A 24,358-nucleotide genomic window follows, 5' to 3' on the forward strand; every position below is an offset into this window, starting at 1 on the left:
AAGGTTTACCTGGTCTTCACCGGATAGTTTACGTAGTTAAGCCTCGCTCGATAACTCTCAGGGTTTATTTTCTGTCTATACAGTACTCTATTTTATTTTATTATACAATTGTGCACTGTGCAAACATATTTTTGTATCTGTATAAACCTTCAATAAAAATCAATTGAAATTAAAAATAAAGCAGATTTAAAATGATGCATTTATGGAAAGTTCAGCAAGCAAAACAGCTCAAAGTAGAAGGAGAATAAATAAACATATTCAGTACAATGATGAATAGAAATACATAAAAAGAGAGAGGAGAGAAGAGATGATTACATTGTCACTAACTTACTGTGGGAATGTCACTAAGCAATGTTCAGCATCAGGTCACAGAATTATGTACACAGTCTGTGATATTCCGAATTGCAGAGATTGTTTTATTTTATACATATATGAAGATCAAAACCTTATCTTCCCCTAATTCCTATAAAAGCTGGCTCTTCTGGATTGTTCTGAGGATGACATTTTTTATATACAAGACTCAGAGCTCAGAACCGATCTTTAAGGTCCAGTTTGGAGTGAGAGAATTTGATTTGGATTTCTATCAGGAGGGAGATCTTATCATTGGAGGAGTGTTCACAATAGCCACATCTACTGTACATGACACAGGTATAGAAAACAATACCAGGACACTTTACTGTCAAATGTAAGTTGCATTTTACAGTATAGTTTATATTTTTCTTTGTCCTTCGTTCTCTCTTTTTTTTTTCTTGTTTTGTTTGAATGTAATTGATGACATTCTCATTTTCTAATTCAGTGATAAGAAATTAAAGGGATTCTGTGAAAATATAAAGACATAAAGATAGGAGTTGCCTTTAATGACGTGTTTAGAAACCTGTATTGTGGAAGTATTGGACTGTCATCTGTGACCTCTCCTTCTACAAATATTAGTTTCCTGGCCTAAATGCTGACCCTCCATTTTCAGTTATTCCTTGATCACAAACCTGGGACAATATGAGGCTCAAGAATTTTGACTTTCCTAATTTGAAGGCTTGTCTCTGTCTCCTTCCACAGAAAGGTTTTACCAGTTCAGCACCACAGACATTTTTTGCACACATGTAAAAAGCTTCATTTTGGCAATAAAATCACTTAAAGTGATTGTAAAGTCTTGTTTTTTTCTGGTTACAAATAACAAACATGTTATACTTACCTTCCCTGTACAGTGGTTTTGCACAGAGCAGCCAGGTCCCCCTCTTCTGGGGTCCCTCTTAGGTGCACCTGGCCCCTCCCTCCTGTTGGGTGTCCCCATAGCAAGCACTTTGCTTTTGGAGCACCCGAGCCGAATCACAGCTTCGTGTGTCCATTCAGACACGGAGCCAGGTCCCGCCCATTTCTCTTCTCATTGGCTGACTTTGATTGACAACAGTGGTAGCCAATGGTGCTGCACTGCTGTCTCAGCCAATGAGTAGGGGAGTCCTGGGTAGCTGAGACACTGCTGCAACATCCCTGGAGAGAGATGGGGCTCAGGTAAGTATTAGAGGGGCCGAGGGGGGCTGCTGTAAACAGAATGCTTTTTATCTTAAGGCATAGAATGCCTTAAGATAAAAAAAAAACTTCCGCCTTCACACAAACGTTCAACCCCCAGAACATTATATATTTTCTGAAAGCAGAGGCAATGTAAAATAAAAATATGATAGTTGCAAATTTTTAAGGAACACATGTAATAAAACAAATTGTATTGCAAAAACACAATATAATACCCATTTTTTGTAAAATATAAAAGATGAGGTTGCGTTGCATAAATAGATACCAAACATGCCACATCTTACAATTGCGTGTGCCTGTGATATTGCAAAAAACGATGGTGCCCAAAAATGGCCATAGATTATGCTTTAAAAGCCTTTACAGCTCATCAGTTTAGAATTAACTAGAAGCTCTTGTGTTAGAATTATTGTGCTCCCTCTGATGTTCACAGTGACACCTCACACATGTGGTGCAACCGTAGTTTATATACCCGTGTGCACCCTGGGTGTGCGTTTGCGCGTGTATGCAACAGACATTACAGCAATTTTGTTTTATTTTTTAACACATTTTATTGTATTTTTTAAAAACCTATTTTTTTTTTTTTTTTTTTATTCATGGTTGTATTTTTCCTTGTTTGCCATAACAAAGGGTTATTAATCCCCCATGTGATAGCATTGGGCAGGTGACAGGTACTCTTTATGGAGACATTAGGGGTTTAATATCTCCCCTGTGCTTCACACCATCAGAACAGCTTGGTTAGATCACTAAGAAACTCACAAAAAAAACTTAGTTTTAATATACTGTAAATCAGTATTAAATATATTATATGTAATGGCTATAACCTTTAAAGTAAAACAAAAAGAGCCTTGGATGTATCAATCATCTTTGGCTCTGCCTACACCATATTAATGCACAAAAAACACACATTTGATGTTCAATAAAGATTTATTGGGAGCTGCAAAATATTTTTTAGGATATTTATGATTTAGAAATATACTTTGGTACTTTGGCGTAGAATACCGGGGTTATGGCAGCGGATAGATGTCATAATCCTGCCATATTCTTAAATGGCAGACGGTCCTCTTTCTGATAAAAGTTGTCTCCGTGATGGATTCACCGCAAGATCACTTTTATTGGGGGCGGAAGAGGGCCCCCTCCCACTGCGCTCAGGTAGTCTCTGGAGCCATCGGTAGAGGCGGAGCCTATCGGGTCCTCTGAGACATGGACCTGAGTGAGGGAAAGATGGTCCCCATAACATTGGATGACGCAAGCAACTTCAAACGTCACTTCTGCCCAATGGTCTTAAAGGGGATTTTTTTTTTAAAAATACTTTTTTTTTATTGCATTTACATGTAAATATGAGATCTGAGATCTTTTTGACCACAGATCTTATATTTAAGAGGCCCTGTCATGCTTTTTTTTCTATTACAATTGATGTTAAAATTCCTTGTAATAGGAATAAAAGTGACCCAAAAAATTATTTTTTTAAAAGGACAGTGTAAAAATAAAAATTAATTTTTTTTAATGCGCCCCGTCCCGCTGAGCTCCTGCGCAGAAGCGAGCGCATACGCAAGTTGCTCCAGCATATGAAAACTGTTTTCAAACCACACATGTGAGGTATCGCCGCGATCATTAGAGTGAAAGCAATAATGTTATCACTAGTCCTCCTCTGTAACTCAAAACTGGTAACCTGTAGAAATTTTTAAGCGTCGCCTATGGAGATTTTTAAGGGTCTAAGTATGTCGCCATTCCACCAGCGTGTGCAATTTTGAATCATGACATGTTGGGTATCAATTTACTCGGCATAACATTATCTCACACAATATTATTTTTTAATCAAAAAATGTGACATAAAGTATTGCAACGGCCACCATTTTATTCTCTAAGGTGTCTGAAAAATATATAAGGTTTGGGGTTCTAAGTAATTTTCTAGCAAAAAATTATTATTTTAACTTGTAAACATCAAGTTTAAAAAAAGGCTTTTTTTCTAGTCACGTGACTGGCACAGCGCCAATCAGGACTGCTCAGACACAGACTGTGGAGAACATACATCAGCAGAGTAATAGAAGCCTCTCCCAAGGATCTTTCCCTGTAGATGTCAAAGAACAAAGAAAGATAATGTGACCATCACAAACAAACAAGGGCAATGCACATCACAAACACATTTTTTGTTTGTTTGTTTGTGATGTGTTGCCCTTCCATGTGCACCTTTCTGCAAATTCTATGGATTGGGGTGATTGCCATTTGTCATGTGACCACATAACAGTGCTGCAGGAATAAGGTACTTTAAGGATTAAAAATAAAATAAAAACACAGTGGCATGATAGATGATTTATGGAAATGAATTATTGCAATAAGCACTTCTCTGACTTTGAGTGTAAATATTGGCATTGTGAAGTTGATCCTTTATTTAATAGCTAGACAGTCCCTGACCTGGAACATTGATAAAGGGTGGCAGAATTTCCAAACTTCATTGGCTGCTTGCCTGTTCCAAGTCAGGAACACACAGAGGGTCATTTACTATAGCGCTGCTGCACTAATTAGCACTAATGCCGCGTACACACGATCAAACAATCTGGTGGAAAAGTCCAGCGGACTCAAGTCCGCCGGACAATCCCCCCGTGTGTAGCCTCCAACAGACTTTTTTTACCCAAAAGTACGGCGGACTTAAAAAGTAGTTTTGCACTTCAATCTTTCCGTCGGACTCGCATTTCAGCGGACTATCCGGCCGTGTGTGTGCCAGTCCGCCATACTTTTGAAATGAACGGACTTTTCCCGCCCGGCAAAAAGTCCGCTCATTTTGAGCGCGTCTCCAGATAGCCCGGGCCAGCGAAGGAGGCGTTGCTGGCCCCGTCACCTGGTATGGACATAAAGGGGAACCCCAACGCCGAAAAAAATTGGCGTGGGGGTCCCCCCAAGTCCACATCAGACCTTTGTCCGAGCACGCTACCCAGCCGGCCAGGAAAGGGGGGACGAGCGAGTGCCCCCCTTCCTGAGCCGTACCAGGCCGCGGAAGAAGAGCGTGGCGGCAAAGAAGAAAGCCGGGCTCCTCCGCTAGCAAAAGAGCTAGCAGAAGATAGTGGAGGAGTCCGGCGAGAAGACCCCTGAAGAAGACGGACAGAAGACCCCCGGAGCTGTGCAATAAACTATTTTAATCCTTGTGTGTTGTGTTTTTCTTACTTTTATTTAAAGGTGAATGGGTAGGGGTACATTGTACCCCATACTCATTCACATAGGGTGGGGGGCCTTTAATAAGGGGGCCCCTGGATTCCGATAAGCCCCCCCGCCCGCAGACCCCGACAGCCAACGGCCAGGGTTGTCAGGAAGAGGCCCTTGTCCTCATCAACATGGGGACAAGGTGCTTTGGGGTGGGGGGCCACGCGGCCCCCCTTCCCCAAGGCACCCCCCATGTTGAGGGCACGCGGCCTGGAACGGCTCAGGAGGGGGGGTGCTCGCTCGCCCCCCCCTTTCCTGGCCAGCCGGGTAGCGTGCTCGGACAAGGGTCTGATGTGGACTTGGGGGGGACCCCCACGCCGATTTTTTTCACCATTGGGGTTCCCCTTTAAGTCCATACCAGGTGATGGGGCCAGCGACGCCTCCTTTGCTGGCCCCGGCTACCTGGAGACGCGCTCAAAATGAGCGGACTTTCCTCCGCGTGTGTGGGCGAGTCCGTTCATTTCAAAGGTACGGTAGATAGTCCGGCGGACTTAGTACGCCATATTAGTCTGCTGAAAAAGTGACGTGTGTGGACAAGTAGCCCGCTCGGAAAGTCCGGCGGACAGTCCGGCGGGAAGTCCGGCAGACTAAGTCCGCCGGATAGTTGGCTACGTGTGTACGTGGGCATAAGTGTCACAAATGAGTGCTAATTAGCACTAATTAGCACTAATTAGCGCTAAAACGGTATTCACTATAGCGCTGGTGAGAAAATACTCCCAAAATCGAATTTACTATAGCTCCCTGAAACCAAATAGCGCCCATCCCTTTATTCTGCTAAAACCTTGAGAATTGCACATGGAAATATTGTTTAGAGGAAGATATAATTGCAAAAAAGTACTGAAAAATACAGTATATTATTTAAAAATAATCTGCTTTTAAACTGTGTGAAAAAGTGATTTGATCAATCATAATTTGAGCCCAAAAAATGTGATATGTGTACCAACATCAGAAATCAAAATGTAATTCCCCAAAAAATTGAGGCTAATATCACTATTCTACACTGACCCACAAAGAACCACCAAATATCACAGAATAAATCAAGAAGAATAACTCTTGAGTAATGTCATTCCATCACCTGTATGTCCAAAGAAATGCAATATTTATGTGTAGGAGGTTTTCACATGTGGTAGCTCCATGGCTTAGGGGTTAGAACTTCCGCTGAGCATCTCGGTTTGATTCCTAAACATGCTGGTTCATGAAGAGAAGTTATCTCATCTGCCAGGTCCTAAAACTATGTCTCATTGTAGTATTTATGAGTAGGAGGGTTCCACAACCATTGTAAATCTTGCCAGATACACTATCTAGACAAAAGTATGGTGACACCTGCCTTTACACACACATGACCTTTAATGGCAGCCCAGTCTTAGTCTGTAGGGTTAAAATTTGATTTGGCCTTCCTTTGCAGCTAGAATAGCTTCTGGGAAGGCTAGGAAGGCTGTCCGTAAGGTTTAGTGTGTCTATGGGAATGTTTGACCATTCTTTCAAGTGCATTTGCCTGGCTTGCAGTCTGCCAAAAGGTGTTCTATAGGGTTGAGGTCATGACTCTGTGCAGCCAGTCAAGTTCCTCCACTCCAAACTCACTCATCCATGTCTCTATGGAACTTGACTGGCCTGGACAGAGTCCTGACCTCAACACAACAGAACACCTTGTGGATGAATTAGAGCAGAAACTGTAAGCCAGGCCTTATCATCCAACATCAGTGCCTTACCTCACAAATGCACTTGAAATAATGGTCAAACATTCCCATAGACACACTCCTAAACCTTGTGGATAGCCTTCCCAGAAGAGTTTAAGCTGTTATAGCTGTTTGGGCCAAATGAATTTTGAACCCTACAGACTAAGACTGGGATGCCATTACCGTTCATGTGCATTTAAAGGCAGGTGTCCCGATACTTAGGCCGATATTGTATATTACTTGTGACACTGAGCATGGCTATGAACTTAGGGCTGATTCACACCACAGAGAAGCAGAGAACATGTGTGAGGCTGGCTAAGTGGGTTGCAATTCTGTGTAGCAGTGCTGGGGTTGCTGGTTCAATTCCCCAAAATGCCAATACTTGTCTTGAAGTTTATATGTTCTCCCAGTGTGGATTTCTCATGACAATCCAAACACATGTTGGCATCTTATTTGTCTCCTGTCAAAATAGTCTCTAATGTAAGAAAGTTCATTTTGGACTTTAGATTGGAAGCTCATTGCAGCCAGGGAATGATGTTAATGTTTGTTAGCACTAATCATACCCAGGGACTTGGGCATTTAAAATTGTAGGGTTTACTCTGCACAGGTGCATATGCTTAGAAAACTGCTGAAATTCTTGTGCATTTTTTTCAATCAAAAGTGCACTTATGTGGCCATGCTGTCAATGTTGTGTGTGTATTGTTCCTGTCTGACCATGCAAACATGGTTTGGGAGCATGTGCTGACCTTCTACTCGCTTCTTGATCTCATTGCTTAATCATGTACACAGAAATGCAGATTACAGCAGAACATGGTCACCATTGTATGTATGTGTGTGGATTTGTGGGGTGGTGGCGGGCGTTATATTTTGAACATGTGGCTTTTTTAATATTCAGTTGGAATGCTTTGTAAGAATAATGACTGTTAATTATGTTTATATAATCTTGCAGATAAAAAAGCTATGTCCACTCTAATGTTTAGATGAATTTTAGATTGTAAGCTCCTATGAGCAGGTCCCTTAAAACCCAATTGCTAACTGTTTTGCTAAATGTAACACCATATATCCTGTTGATTAGTGATGGACGAACTTCTGACGGGACGTTTTGTGAACACGAACAGTGAACGCGGCCAAAAGTTTGCGAACCGCAAAGTTTGCAGCGGACCCCATTGACTTTAATGGCAGGCGAACCTTAAAAACCTCCAGGTCATATTTTCAGCCACAAAATACTTACTAGCTGTGCACACATAGTCCCACAACATGGACACTGACATAACAAAAGTATTAAGTGAATCTGGGATCGACAACGACAAGCATTCTTTTTTTATCTGTGAAATTTTGACAATTCAGGAGTGCATGAAGGCCATGGAGGAGAGGCAAGGTCAGGCCAGGCTATGAAAGGGGTGCAGGAGATGATCAGTGCCACAGTCAGGGCAGCACAGTCCTGTGCCAGTGACCCAGTGTGCCTACCTGTGCTTGAGCCCCTCCCTCTGCCCGTCTCTTACCCCCACCTATGCAGGGCTCCACTGCGGTGGTCCGGAGGTGCCAGTCCAGTGCTGATCCTCAGCCATGGTGCTAGCACTGCCTGCTGATTGGCTTCTCCACTGCTATCTCCCTCACTGTCTGAAACCAGCACGGCGATAGAGACTGAGCACTGACACCAGCACTGTGATAGAGAGCACTGACACCAGCACCGTGATAGAGAGCACTGACACCAGCACTGAGATAGAGAGCACTGACACCACACAAGCACCGTGATAGAGAGCACTGACACCAGCACCGTGATAGAGAGCACTGAGACCACACCAGCACCAAAATAGAGAGCACTGACACCAGCACCGAGATAGAGAGCACTGACACCACACCAGCAACGTGATAGAGAGCACTGACACCAGCTCTGTAATAGAGAGCACTGACACCAGCACCGAGAAAGAGAGCACTGACACCACACCAGCACCGAGATAGAGAGAGAGCACTGACACCAACACCGAGATAGAGATAGAGAGAGACTACTGACACCAGCACCGTGATAGAGAGCACTGACACCAGCACCGAGATAGAGAGCACTGACACCACACCAGCACCGTGATAGAGAGCACTGAAAGCAGCACCGTGATAGAGAACACTGAGACCACAGCAGCACTGAGCTAGAGAGCACTGACACCACACCAGCACCAAGATAGAGAGAGAGGACTGACACCAGCACCAAGATAGAGAGAAAGCATTGACACCAGGACCGAGATAGAGAGCACTGACACCAGCACTGAGATAGAGAGGACTGACACCACACCAGCACCGTGATAGAGAGCATTGAGACCACACCAGCACTGAGATAGAGAGCACTGACACCACACCAGCACAGTGATAGAGAGCACTGACACCAGCACCATGATAGAGAGCACTGACACCAGCACCGTGATAGAGAGCACTGACACCAGCACCGTGATAGAGAGCACTGAGACCACACCAGCACCGAGATAGAGAGCAACACCACACCAGCACTGTGATAGAGAGAGAGAGCACTGACACCAGCACCGTGATAGAGAGCACTGGCACCAGCACCATCATAGAGAGCACTGAGACCACACCAGCACTGAGACAGAGAGCACTGACACCACACCAGCACCAAGATAGAGAGAGAGCACTGATACCAGCACAAGATAGAGAGAGAGCACTGACACCAGCACCATGACAGAGAGCACTGACATGAGCACCGAGATAGAGAGCACTGACACGAGCACCGAGATAGAGAGCACTGACACCAGCACCATGATAGAGAGCACTGACACCAGCACCATGATAGACAGCACTGAGACCACACCAGCACTGAGATAGAGAGCACTGATACCAGCACCGAGATAGAGAGAGAGCACTGATACCAGCACCGAGATAGAGAGCATTGACACCAGCACCAGCACCGAGATAGAGAGAGAGCACTGAAACCAGCACCGTGATATAGAGCACTGACACCAGCACCAAGATAGAGAGCACTGACACCAGCACAGAGATAGAGAGAGCACTGACACCAGCACCGTGATAGAGTGCACTGACACCAGCACCGTGATTTAGAGCACTGACACCAGCACCAAGATAGAGAGCACTGACACCACACCAGCACCATGATATAGAGCACTGACACCAGCACCGTGATAGAGAGCACTGACACTGGCACCAAGATAGAGAGCACTGACACCACACCAGCACCGAGACCGAGAGAGAGCACTGACACCAGCACCGTGATATAGTGCACTGACACCAGCACCGTGATATAGAGCACTGACACCAGCACTGAGATAGAGAGCACTGACACCAGCACTGAGATAGAGAGAGAGCACTGACACCAGCACCGTGATAGAGAGCACTGAGACCACACCAGCACCGTGATAGAGAGCACTCACACCAGCACCGAGATAGAGAGAGAGCACTGACACCAGCACCGTGATAGAGAGCACTGAGACCACACCAGCACTGAGATAGAGAGCACTGACACCACACCAGCACTGAGCTAGAGAGATATCACTGACACCAGCACCGTGATAGAGAGTACTGAAACCAGCACCGTGATAGAGAGCACTGAGACCACACCAGCACTGAGATAGAGAGCACTGACACCACACCAGCACCGAGATAGAGAGAGAGCACTGACACCAGCATGAGATATAGAGAGAGCACTGACACCAGCACCGTGATAGAGAGCACTGACACCAGCACCATGATAGAGAGCACTGAGACCACACTAGCATCGAGATAGAGAGCACTGACACCACACCAGCACCATGATAGAGAGCACAGATACCAGCACCGAGATAGAGAGAGAGCACTGACACCAGCACCATGATAGAGAGCACTGACACCAGCACCGTGATAGAGTGCACTGACACCAGCACCATGATAGAGAGCACTAAGACCACACCAGCACCAAAATAGAGAGCACTGACACCACACCAGCACCAAGATAGAGAGAGAGCACTGACACCAGCACCAAGATAGAGAGAGAGCACTGACACCAGCACTGTGATAGAGAGCACTGACACCAGCACCGAGATAGAGAGAGAGCACTGGCACCAACACTGAGATAGAGAGCACTGACAGCAGCACTGATACCAGCAACTCGCTGCGGGACCCAAAAATATGACTCTCAACCGCTCAACCTCTTCAAACAGGAGGGTATGGGCATATAGTAAGGTGTGCTTTTTTTGTACAAGGAAGTGAGCCAAAGGCAGAAAAAAGGTCCGTGTGCTCGATTAAAAAAATTGTTTATAGAGTAATGCTTATACATGGTCTACTGGTCACATGTGTTGAATTCCTCTGAGATCCATGCCCACCCAGTAGTCCAGGGGTTCATCACTCCTCAGAGTGTCCACATCGGCCATTTAACCCGATGTAGTCAGACACCTGTCAGTCTAGGCTCTTGGCTTCCAGGCACAACAGACGCAGCACAGCATGGCAACGTCTCACCTGGCATGTCGAATAGGTTCTGGGGAGCTTGGGCGGCGCAGCGGAATAGACGCTAGCAGCAGAAATGGAGGAGTCAGCTGAGGAGGAGAGGGTGGGGGATGGAGTAGGAGGAGGAGAAGAAGAGGCAGGCCTGCATGCAGTCCCTGGCGGTAAAACCAAATCTACACTGGTGCCACGGGTTACATGCTTGACGGCTGTCAGAAGGTTCACCCAGTGGGCAGTAAAAGCTATATACTTTCCCTGCCCGTGTTTGCTAGACCACGTGTCTGTGGTCAGATGTATCTTGGCACTGACACTGTGTGCCAGAGATACATTCACTTGCCGCTGAACATGGCCATATAGCTCTGGGATGCCCTTCTGTGAGAAAAACATCCTTCCTGGGACCTTCCATTGTGGTGTTCCAATGGCCACAAATTTTCGAAAGGCCTCCAAGTCCACCAGTTTATATGGCAGTAGTTGGCAGGCATCTGGCATATGGCATCAGTTCTGCAAAGCCAGCCGTCAACCGTTGGGAAAGAGGATTATCCGGCGTCATCATTTTTTTACGCTCGAACATTTGGCCCACGGAAGCCTGCCTTTTTCCAGAAAAAACTTGAGGATGGCATGATGGAAGGTGAAGTGGAGGATAATTGTGAGGAGAGAGGAGAAGGATAAGTAGAAGACGAGGCTGGATGGTGAGAGCCTGGAGTGTGGCTTTGTGGGTTCCATTGCTCCCACTGGGCTTGGTGATGGCAGCTCATGTGCCTTCTTAAGGCAGTCGTTCCTAGGTGAGTGTTGGGCTTACCGTGACTTATGCATTGACTGCAAAGGCTGCAGATGGCAACACTATTGTCAGCAGCGGACACGTTAAAAAAAGCCCACACTGCGGAGCCATGTGCCGGTGTCCTGGGAGCACCAGATGTGACCGTCCATGGTTGATGCCTCGCTCCTGATACATTAGCAGTCTGCTTTGTCCCTCCTGTGCAATCTAAGTTCCGCCTGCTTCTCCTCCCTATCTGCTGGTCCATATCTCCTTCTGAACTCCCCTCCTCTTCCTCTCTTGTGGGCACCCACGTGACATCACTAGACACGTTATCATCGACGTCACCTTCCCCACTGCTATAATTAGAGATCTCAGAGTAGGCAGCAACACCGGGACCAACCTCCTCCTTGGGCTGATCTGGGTACTTTCTTCAGATTGCTGAGTGGCGGTTGTTGCTACCTCCTTTTCCTAATCCAATGCCAAGAGTGGCTGCGCATGGGCAATGTCTTGTGATGGATCGGAAAATAATTCCTGTGATTCAAGCGGAGGGTATATGGTGGTGGTGGTGGTGGTAGTGTCTATGGGGGTGTACACAGCAGAGAGTGAAGAAGAGGGTGCAGATCAAGAGGATGAGGAGTATGCAGAAGAGTAAGGCTGAGTGAGCCACTCAACCAAGTCTGGTGCGTCCTTTGATGTAATCGCACGCACCTTCTGCAATTTGCCACTTTGGCTCAAGTCTGTTACTCCTGCCCTACCCCTACCACCCCTGCGGAAGGGCCTGCCTCTTCCTCTGCCTGTCATTTTTTAAATGACCCTGTGACAAAAGTCTCTAGAGAAGTGCAGTATGTATGTGTAAGAAGGTATATAACACCCCGCTTCAATTGTCATTTTGGGGGCCACTGGTCTATCATACCAGTTATAATACTTTTTTTTTTAATTGCATTTGTCACTCTTTGTAGTATCGCTGCAGAACTGCTCAGCAGTCACAATGCTGCACAGTGGAAATGCACTATACTATGCTTTCTATATGTGCAAGTATTTTATACATGTATTACACCCCTATATACTGCACACCAAATAGTACACCTATACCAGTAGTAGTAATACCGTATTTTCCGGCGTATAAGACGACCTTTTGCATGTAAAAAAATTGGCCAAAAAGCAGAGGTCGTCTTATACGCCGGGTCAGCCCCTCGGATGCCGGCTGGGTGTTCGGTAATACTGTATGTAGCTTCGGCTACATACAGTATATACCGCTGAGCCAATCCTGGTGAGCGATGTATTCAAATGAATACAAAGCCTGCTCGGATTGGAGTAACGACTTCTGCCAATCCGAGCAGGCTACTCTGTAGCCTGCTCTGATTGGCTTGGAGAGTCAGAGCGGCGCGGGCTGATGATGTTACAGCATCTGCCAATCCAAGCAGGCTTTGTATTCATTAATAGAATACATCGCTCCCCGTGATTGGCTCCAGCAAATGCAGGAAGAAGGAAGAAATATGAAGCCTCGGAAGCCGGGTCGTCTTATACGGTAAGTACAGTTTTAAAACCTTTTTTGTCCTGTAAGATTAGGGGGTCGTCTTATATGCCGGGTCGCCTTATACGCCGGCAAATACGGTAGTAGTAATAGTAGCTAGCTAGTGAATTGCAGAGTGTCCCTGCTCCAAACACCAAACTGTCCCTCCCTACACTGAGAATCGGTCAGCAGCACTGCATACAGTGCACTATAATATGCTTTCTATATTTGAAAGAAAGTATATTATACGTGTACAACCCTATATACTGTACACCTATAAAAGGACCTTTGTGGACCTAGTAGCTTGTGACTTGCAGACTGTCCCTGTTCCAAACATCAAACTGTCCCTCAGTCTCTACACTGATAAAAGACAGCTGCAGAATCGGGCAGCAATCAGCTCAGCAGCACAGCAGTCAAGTAGGGATGAGCCAAACACCCCCCGATTCGGTTCGCACCAGAACTTTCGAACGGACCCCAAATTCGTACGAACATTAGAACCCCATTGAAGTCTATGGGACTCGAACGTTCGAAATGAAAAGTGCTATTTTTAACGGCTAATATGCAAGATACTGTCCTAAAAAGGGTTTGGGGACCTAGCTCCTGCCCCAGGGGACATGGGTCAATGCCTAAAATGTTTTTAAAAATGGCCGTTTTGGCGGGAGCACTGATTTTAATGACGATTAAAGTGAAAAATAAAGTGAAATATTCCTTTAAATATGGTGCCTGGGGGGTGTCTGTAGTATGCCTGTGAAGTGCCACGTGTTTCCCGTGTTTAGAACAGTCCTTGCACAAAATGACATTAAACGGAAATAACACCATATAAAACTGCTTGCGGTTTTAATGTTATATCTGGTTCCTGCAATATGGTTGAAAATCATTGAGAAAAATGGCATGGGTAGCCCTCCCTGCCCATTACCAGCCTATTTGGGTCTTGTACGCATATTAAGGGGAACCCCGTACCCATATTAAAAAAAGGAAATGCGTGTGGCCCCCAGGCCCTATATACTCAGAACAGCAGTATACAGGCGGTGCAAACAAGACAGGGACTGTGTAGGTTTGTTGTGTTAAGTTGAATCTGTTTGTAATTTTCAACTGGTACATTTTTAAAGTGTAGCTCCAGTCAAAAAAACTATTTTTAAGCTTTTTGGAAAACATAGGGAAGGGTTATCACCCCTGTATAATTTGTTTTGTCGTCCATCTTTTTTCATCTCACTTGCTGTTGTCTCCTTCCGTTTGCAAGTAGGAGATGTTTGTAAATTGGATGTTTGAAGTAGGGGCCTGCCCTATGTGCTCTGCAGAAATGGCGGAACAAGGTGTTGGTTTTGCCACAACATTGTAAGCCCTCAAAGTGACTCTTGGTGGGCGCTGGAGCGCCCTGCTGTGAACGATTATATCAAGAATTGTAATTACATGCCATTGTTGAACAGTGGTAGAAAAATTGACCTTTGGTGGCTGTGGTGCTGGTGCCACAACACTATAAGTCCTCACCGTTACTCTGGGTGGGCAAAGGAAGGGGCCCTCCTGTGAAATATTATATCAAGAATTGTAATTACATGTCCCTGTTAAACAGGGGCAGAAAAATTTGGCCTTAGGCACTGCTGCTGGTGCCACCACACTGCAACCTCTTCCATATACTCTAGTTTTATTGCAGGAATTAGCCCTGATGCAAAGCATTGCATCAAAAATTGTACTTAACGCCCCTGTTAAACAGGGGCAGAAAAATTGGGCCTTATGCACTGGTGCTGGTGCCACCACACTGCAACCTCTGCCATATACTCTAGTTTGATTGCAGGAATTAGCCCTGCTGCAAAGCATTGCATCAAAAATTGTAATTAAAGCCCCTGTTAAACAGGGGCAGAAAAATTGGGCCTTAGGCACTGGTGCTGGTGCCACCACACTGCAACCTCTGCCATATACTCTAGTTTTATTGCAGGAATTAGCCCTGCTGCAAAGCATTGCATCAAACATTGTACTTAAACGCCCCTGTTAAACAGGGGCAGAAAAATTTGGCCTTAGGCACTACTGCTGGTGCCACCACACTGCAACCTCTTCCATATACTCTAGTTTTATTGCAGGAATTAGCCCTGCTGCAAAGCATTGCATCAAAAATTGTACTTAAACGCCCCTGTTAAACAGGGGCAGAAAAAATGGGCCTTAGGCACTGGTGCTGGTGCCACCACACTGCAACCTCTCCCATATACTCTTGTTTGATTGCAGGAATTAGCCCTGCTGCAAAGCATTGCATCAAAAATTGTACTTAAACGCCCCTGTTAAACAGGGGCAGAAAAATTGGGCTGATGGCATCAACCAGAACCAGAAATGTTCTTCCAACATATCAGCGGAGGAGGAAGAGGATAGACAATCAACATAACAGGACAGTCACTCAGCATCAGCATAGGCAGTCTTGAAGGGATGTGATATTTCAAAAAAAATTATTCGGTTACATCAGCTTCAGGTGCTTGGTAGCTGTGGGTGATCCAAGAGTGATTCATCTTGATGAAGGTCAGTCGATCAACTGATTCGGTGGACAGGCGCACCCTGTGATCGGTAACAAAGCCACCAGCAGCACTGAAGGTGCGTTCCGAAAGAACGCTGGATGCAGGACAGGCCAGTAGCTCAATTGCATACTGTGCAAGCTCTGGCCAGTGATCCATCCTCAAGACCTAGTAAGCCAGAGGATTTTCGGTGGGAAAGGTGTCCAAGTCTGACCTTGCCCCTAGGTATTCCTGCACCATGTAAATCAGACGCTGGCGATGGGTGCCGGAACCGATCATACCTTGGGGCTGCGGACTAAAAAATTGTCTGAAAGCATCAGTCAGACGGCCACCTTCTCCACCGCTCCTTCTGACCGATGCCTCAGCAACACGTTGTCCAGGACCAGGAGTTTGTAACCTCCCAGTCTCTGGGAACGCGTTGCACAGACCTTTCTGCAAGGCCTCCCAGAGATGCCTCATCCTCTGCTCCCTCTGCAATGGCAAGATAAGGTCGGCAACCTTACCCTTGTACCGTGGATCAAGGAGAGTGGCCAGCCAGTAATGGTCCCTCTCCTTGATCCAAAGAATATGAGGATCCTTCCGCAGGCTTTGCAGGATCAGGGAGGCCATGCAGCGTAGGTTAGCTGAGGCATTCGGTCCGGAGTCCTCTGGGTCACTAAGGACAACATGATCTGCAGCTACCTCCTCCCAGCCACGTACAAGTCCACGTGTTTCTTGGGACTGTAAATCATCCCTACAAGACTGCTGCTGCTGCTGATGCTGATGCTGAGTGCCAGCCTCCACCTCCATGCTGACACAATCACAATCTCTTCCTGTGTGATGGGTGGCACAGCAGGAACACTGTCTGGATAAAGGGGGCCTTGAGAGGCAAGGAAGTCCTCCTCTTCCTGCCTCTGTTCTGCCTCAAGTGCCCTGTCCATTATTCCACGCAGCGTATGCTCCAAGAGGTGGACAAGAGGTACAGTGTCACTGATGCATGCACTGTCACTGCTCACCATCCTTGTGGCCTCCTCAAATGGTGACAGGACAGTGCATGCATCCCTGATCATGCCCCACTGGCGTGGTGAGAAAAAACCGAGCTCCCCTGACCCTGCCCTGGTGCCGTAGTCGCACAGGTACTCATTGATGGCCCTCTGCTGCGTGTGCAGCCGCTGCAGCATGGCCAATGTTGAGTTCCATCTGGTGGGCATGTCACATATAAGGCGGTTCTTGGGCAGGTTCAACTCCTTTTGGAGCTCAGCCAGCCAAGCACAGGCATTAAATGATCGGCGGAAATGCACACAGACTTTCCTGGCCTGCTTCAGGACATCCTGTAAGCCGGGGTACCTGCCCAAGAACCGCTGAACCACCAGGTTAAGGACGTGAGCTACACAGGGCACATGGGTCAGTTGTCCCTGTCGGAGGGCGGAGAGGAGGTTGGTGCCATTGTCACAAACCACCATTCCTGGCTTAAGCTGGCATGGCGTCAACCACCTCTCAGCCTGCCCCTGCAGAGCTGACAAAACATCTGCCCCAGTGTGGCTCCTGTCCCCCAAACAAACCAGCGCAAGCACGGCATGGCATTGTTTTGCCTGCGTACTTGCGTAGCCCCTGGAACGCCTACGAAGCACCGCTGGTTCTGAGGACAGAGCACTGGAAGAGGCCATGGAGGAAGAAGAAGAGGAGGGGGTGGAGGAGAGAGGTGTGTCACAACCAATAGTAGCATTTTGGAGGCGTGGTGGCGGAACAACCTCCAACACTACTGCACCTTGTCCTGCATCCTTCCCAGCTGCCAGAAGAGTGACCCAATGGGCCGTGAAAGACAGGTAACGTCCCTGTCCATGCCTGCTGGACCATGAGTCAGCGGTAATATGCACCATATCGCTGACCGCCCTGTCCAGCGAGGCAAGGACATTGCCTTCCACATGCCGGTAGAGAGCCGGAATCGCCTTCCGTGAGAAAAAGTGGCGTTTGGGGACCTGCCACTGAGGAACCGCACATTGTACAAACTCACGGAAGGGGGCCGAGTCTACCAACTGAAAAGGCAGCAGTTGAAGTGCTAGCAATTTAGCCAAGCTAGCATTCAACCGCTGGGCATGTGGATGGCTGGGAGTGAACTTCTTTCGCCGGTCCAGCAGCTGGGGCAGGGACATTTGCCTGCTATAATCGGATGTGGGTGTACCGCTAGCAGAGTTCCCGGAAGCACTTGGCTGTGACACACCTAATTCTACACCTTCATTCCTCTCAGAGCAGGTTTCAGAGAGGACTGAAGGTCTAGTGGGGTTGGAGATGCCAGCTGATGAGAAGCAAGGAGAGGTCCGCTTTGTTCTTTGGTGTGGGTCTTTGAGGTACGCTTGCCAACGAGCTGCATGGCAGGTCAACATATGTCTGGTCAAGCATGTGGTGCCCAAGCTGCTGATGTTTTGGCCACGTGAGATACGCTTGAGACATATGTTGCAAATAGCAGTGGTGCAATCTCATGCACTCGTCTCAAAAAAGGCCCACACCAAAGAACTTTTAGAATAACGCGCAGAGGCAGCGCTCTGCACAGGCGGAGCTCTGCGGTGTGATTCAGTCGGTGTGCTGCGCCTAAGCTGGCCCCTGGAGGGCATCCTGCCTCGTTGGACATGTGCCTCCTCCTCCTCCTCCTCCCTCCTTCCAGGCACCCACGTGGAGTCAGTGCCCTCATCATCCCCTCCCTCTTCATCGCTGTAGCAAACCTGGCAGTATGCTGCAGCTTGTGGAACATGACTGCCAGATTTCTGTCCTTCTTGAGCATCCCCTCTCTCTGCGCTCACGCTACTGCCTTCCTCTAGCTGAGTATCATCATCAGAGCCCACAAAACACTGGACATCCTCCTGGAGCATGTACCCAACACTGTGCTCAAAGAGTTCAGGAGACTCCTCAGGAGGACGTGGTGGGTCTAGGGAAGGAGTCACTGATGATGACATTGAGAGGAGAGAAGACGATGCGTTGGCAGCTGCTCTGCTAGTACCCTGAGACTGGGTGAGAGAGGATGAGGAGGATGAAGAGGGCTTGGTCATCCACTCTACCAAGTCGTTGGCATGTTGCGGTTAAACATGTCCAGCTGCCGAAAAGAAGGACAAGCGTGTCCCATGGCCACGTGCTGATGACAATGCACCGCGTCCACACAGAGCCTGCTTGCCCTCTTTTATCGGCTTGCGCCTGTCTGCCTCTCCTTGCTGGCCTTCCAGACATGGTAATGGCCTGAAGGGAGTTGGGTAAAAAAGCAGTTGGGTAGTGTATATTGTGCTAGATGCACACAACACCCACTAACTCCTGCAGATGCCTTTATTATAGAACACCAGAGATAAAGGGGTATATACAGATGTATACTGTGCTGTGCTGGAGGCACACACAACTTCCAATAACTCCTGCAGATGGCAAGTGGGCTCAAATAGAGAACAGCTATGTAGGTGGATATAGCGGTATGTACTGGGTACAGAGCACGCAGACAGCACGCACTATCTCCTAACACTACTGACTGCAAGCTCTATTATAAAAGATAGATCACTAGCTATGTAGGTGAGGTGAATATAGCGGTGTATACTGTGGTCAGGGCACGCAGACAATAACCACTACACAACAGCAAGATCGAAAATCGGCCGAAAACTATCGGTGTGTTCTGTGTTGAAGGTACACAGAACACCCACTGCTTCAGACGCCAACACACTACACAAGGCTGCCGCGTTGGCGGCCTTATATAGTGTGGGGCGTGCACTACACAGCCTGAGCTATGATTGGCCACAGGCATCCTGCCTGTGGCCAATCATGGCTCTCCTCGCTGCTGGCGCTGCGATTGGCCAAGCATGCGGGGTCACAGTGAATGCTTGGCCAATCATGAGCCAGCAATGCACTGCGCCATCGCAGTGCATTGTGGGCCGTGAGCGCCACACGAATTCGGCGTGAATGGACCAAAATGTTCGGACTTCGCCGAACGGACGAACAGCCAATGTTCGAGTCGAACGTACGTTCGACTCGAACACGAAGCTCATCCCTACAGTCAAGTATAATATTCTTTCTATATTTGAAAGAAAGTATATTATACGTGTACAACCCTATATACTGTACACCTATAACAGTCCATAAAAGGACCTTTGTGGACCTAGTAGCTAGTGATTTGCAGACTGTTCCTCCTCCAAACACCAAACTGTCCCTCAGTCCCTACACTGATAAAAGACAGCTGCAGAATCGGACAGCATTCAGCTCAGCAGCACAACAGTCAAGTACAAGTATAATATGCTTTCTATATTTGATAGAAAGCATATTATACATGTACAACCCTATATACAGTACACCTATACCAGTCCTTAAAAGTACCTTTGTGGACCTAGTAGCTAGTGATTTACAGACTGTCCCTGCTCCAAACACCATACTGTCCCTCAGTCCCTACACTGATAAAAGACAGCTGCAGAATCAGGCAGCAATCAGCTCAGCAGTCAAGTATAATATACTTTCTATATTTGAAAGAAATTATATTATACATGTACAACCCTATATACTGTACACCTATACCAGTCCTTAAAAGGACCTTTGTGGACCTAGTAGCTAGTGGTTTGCAGACTGTCCCTCAGTCCCTACACTGATAAAAGACAGCTGCAGAATCGAGCAGCAATCAGCTCAGCAGCACAGCAGCCAAGTATAATATGCTTTCTATATTTGAAAGAAAGTATATTATACCTGTACAAGCCTATATACTATACACCTATACCAGTCCTTAAAAGGACCTTTGTGGACCTAGTAGCTAGTGATTTGCAGACTGTCCCTGCTCCAAACACCAAACTGTCCCTCCCACCACTGATAAAAGACAGCTGCAGAATCGGTCAGCACTCAGCAGCACAGCAGTCAGCAGTGCACCATTATATACTTGAAAGAAAGTATATTCTAAGTGTATTACAACCCTATATACTGCACACCCACCACATACCAGTCCTTAAAAGGACCTTTGTGGACCTAATAGTAATAGCTAGTGATTTAACTGACTGTCCCTGCTCCACACAGCGTTCTTTCCCTACACTGACAAAACACAGCTGCAGAATCGGTCAGCAGTGCACTCAGCAATCAGCAGCACAGCAATCGGCAGCAGTGCACCAGAATATACTTTGTATCTTTGAAAGAAAGTATATTCTAAGTGTATTACAACCCTATATACTGTACGCCTATACCAGTCCTTAAAAGGACCTTTGTGGACCTAATAGTAATAGCTAGTGATTAAACTAACTGTCCTTGCTCCACACAGCGTCCTGTCCCTACACTGACAAAAGACAGAATGTAAAATGGCCGCCAGATCGGGTCTATTTATAAGGTAGGGTGTATGTCCCATTGTCCATGCGCTGAATTGTCTCAATTGGCTGTCCTGTACCCCATGATGGATGTGTCATGGGTCAAAGTTCTTCACAATCTAAACAAATATGGCCGCCGTGAACAGCGCCAGAAGTCCGCCGGTTTGGCGAATCGCAAATGAGCAAAAGTGCCGCGAACCGACTGCCGGGCGAACCGCAAGGCCATCTCTACTGTTGACATTTTTTTGAAGCTAGTAAATTAATGTACAGAATTTTGTTTCTGCTGGCAAAATAAAAAGTACATTATTGAGATTGTTTTTTTTTTTTTTTTCTTCTTTTTAATTAGTTTTGTGGGTGGTGGTTTTGGGAAAGTGTAAGATCTTTTATATCTTAGGCTGCTTTCACACTGGAGGCGCTTTACAGGAGCCATGGCGCAAAAAATAACACGTGCATAGCGCCTGTAAAGAGCCTCTCCTCTCACTCTGGTGTGAACTGGCCTTGACCCTAGGATTACACCTTTTTAGAGCATTTTGCAGTTTTCAGAAACACTCTACGGTCCATTTAACATAGTTTCCTATGGTACTAGTTCACATGCGTTTGCGTTTTGCGGCCAGTGCATTTTTGGAAATGGTCGGGGACTTCTTTCATGCAATTTACGGTAATAGATTTCAATGGAAATGCACCAGAAATGCAACTGTTGCATTGATGATGTTATTTTTGGTGTGTTTCCCAAAACAGTTTCCCAATTATTGCTTCATTTGAAAGATGAAACTTGATTAGCTGTTACTGAATTCCAAAGTTTGGCTCCCATTGATTTCAATGGGATTCAGATTCCAAATATGAAATTCAATAATGTTCACGGCACCAAGCCCAGGTACATTCCATTCATCACTAACCTCTACCTGTCTGCAGAAAATTTGTCCTAATATTTCCATTTATTATCGTTCTGATGATTGCCAATTTTACACTGCTTTATCTTCTGTGATCTCCTAAACCTTTTAGTAAAACCCCCAACTCTGCTCCTTACCTGTAGTCAATTTGGACTTAAAAATAATATTTGAAATTGATCTGCTGCTGGCCAATCTTATGCCGCGTACACACGACTGGACTTTCCAACATCCAAAGTCTGACGGAATGATTCCGGCAGACTATTCGATCGTGTGTGGGCTGCAACGGACTTTTGATTCGCAAAAGTCTGACAGACTTTAGAAATGGAACATGCTTCAAATTTTTCCACCAGAACTCTGCCGGACCCAGTTCCTACCGAGAAATTCGCTCGTGTGTATGCTATTCCAACGGACTAAAACCGACGCTAGTGCAGCTATTGGCTACTGGCTATGAACTTCCTTATTCGAGTCGAGTCGTACGTCATCACGTTCGAATCCGTCGGAGTTTGGTGTGATTGTGTGTGGCCAAGTCCGCTCATTCGGAAAGTCCGTCAGAACTCTGTCAGAACTCCGTCAGAACTCCTTCGAAAGTCTGTCGGACAGAAGTCTGGTCGTGTGTACGCGGCTTTATACTGCTGTTTTGTCTGCAATCTCTTAATGCTTGAGAGCTTTCTTTTGGTGGTATTTGATCACCTCTGGGGTTTTTATTTTTTGGGCTATAAATGAAAAACATTTTGAAAAAAAACACATTTTTCTTTGTTTCTGTGATAACATTTTTGCAAATTATTAATTTTTCTTCATAAATTTTGGCCAAAATTTATACTGCTACATATCTTTGGTAAAAATAACCCAAATTAGTGGATATTATTTGGTATTTGTGAAAGTTAGAGAGTCTAAAAGCTGTGGTGCAAATCACACAAAATTGATCTCATCTGATGTATTGGTGGCCTATCTCATTTCTTGCGACCCGAACAAGCCAGGAAAGTACAAATACCCACCAAATGACTCATTTTTTGAAAGTAGACATTCCAAGGTATTTAGTAAGAGGCATGGTGAGCTTTTTGATGTTGTAATTTTTTCCCACAATTCTTTCCAAAATGAAGATTTTTTTATTTTATTTACATTTTTTACACAAAATTGTCATTGTAATAGGTTATTTCTCTCACCTGGCATGTTTATACCACAAATAATGCCCCGAAATAAATTCTGCTACTTCTTCTGAGTATTACGATACCACATGTGTGGGACTTTTCCACAACCTGGCCACATAGAGTGGCCCAACATGCAGGGAGCACCGTCACGTGTTCTAGGAGCATAAATTACACATCTAACTTGTTGACTACCTATTACACTTTTGAAGGCCCTGGAGCACCAGGACAATGACAAGTGACACCGACGTGGCACTGATGACAGATGGCACTGATAAGTGGCAGTGATACGGGGGGCGTGGCTTGGCGCTGTTCCGAGATGGCCGCCTGAACCCGGAGCTCCCGTCCAAGAGACCCTGCTTCATAAGCTCAGGCAAGTGATCGGCTATCCTCCTGCCCACATCTGACCCCCACACCACCGCAACATGTCAGCGGCGAGATCCCGATCACCGCCGGAGCCCGACGCTCCCCCCGCCAGACAAATTCCTGACATATTCAGGTCCCGGCCTACTGGCAGCACCAGAGCCGCGGCCTCGAGTAGGCCGCGATCCCACAGCAGGAGCCCGCTCCGCGCACAGCCCGACACAGACGCCAGGGATCCACCGGCGATCAGCCTGGAGGACTTGCGCAATGTAGCTGCTGACATCAAACGTACCCTCTCCGCAGCCATATCTGATCTCCGGACAGACATCCAAACCATGACGCTGCGAGTTGAGGACATTGAAACCACTCAGGCCCGCCATGATTCCTCCCTGTGCCAGCTGCAACAGCTCACTGAATCCCACGCCGTCCATCTAAGGGACATGAACAGGCACATGGAGGACCTTGACAACAGGGGGAGACACCGCAACCTGCGAGTAAGAGGTATCCCGGAAACTGTAGACCCTGGACGCCTAACCCAGAGGGTAATTAACATCTTTAACGACCTCCTCGAAAGACCCCCAGACACCCCGATTGTATTTGAACGTCTCCACAGAGCTCTACGCCCCAGAGGCCGCGACACTGACCCCCCGAGAGACGTCGTGTGTTGCCTGATCGATTTCCCCCTGAAGGAAGAAATCCTTCGCAAGGCCAGGGAGAGGAACCAAATTGTACACAGAGGAGTGACCATTAAAATATTTCAAGACTTGTCTAACATCACTCTCCAACGGAGGAGGGAACTTCGACCGTTATTGGAAATACTGCGGAACAGGGCCATCCCATACCGCTGGAAGTACCCCTTTTGCCTATCTGTTTCTCACCAGGGCCGCACGGAAAACTTGAGAGTCCCAGAAGACCTCGACCACTTTTGCACTGCGCTGGACTTGCCTCAAGTGGACCTCCCCGACTGGTATAGTGATTTCAGATTCCCTACACTCCGCAGAGCTGCGTCGATGGAAGGAGTAGATGAAGCTGGTAACTATGCCGTCAGCAGACGCCGCAGACAGGCGCTCCAACCTCC

At 46.7% G+C, this 24,358-nt stretch overlaps 1 protein-coding gene across 1 annotated transcript in view; it reads left to right on the forward strand.

The window, feature by feature from the left end:
- The first annotated feature begins 327 nt into the window (after positions 1 to 327).
- The window catches only part of LOC143975937 (uncharacterized), an 86,031-nt gene continuing 62,000 nt past the window's right edge, over positions 328 to 24,358 (forward strand). The window contains exon 1 of the mRNA XM_077478469.1: positions 328 to 685. Coding sequence (XP_077334595.1) covers positions 339 to 685 — 347 coding nt within the window. The 5' untranslated portion in view covers positions 328 to 338. The remainder of the gene's footprint in view (positions 686 to 24,358) is intronic.

Source organism: Lithobates pipiens, unplaced genomic scaffold, assembly GCF_037356315.1.
Source record: "Lithobates pipiens isolate NorthernLeopardFrog02 unplaced genomic scaffold, aLitPip1_a1.2 Scaffold_13, whole genome shotgun sequence".
Lineage (NCBI taxonomy): Eukaryota > Metazoa > Chordata > Amphibia > Anura > Ranidae > Lithobates > Lithobates pipiens.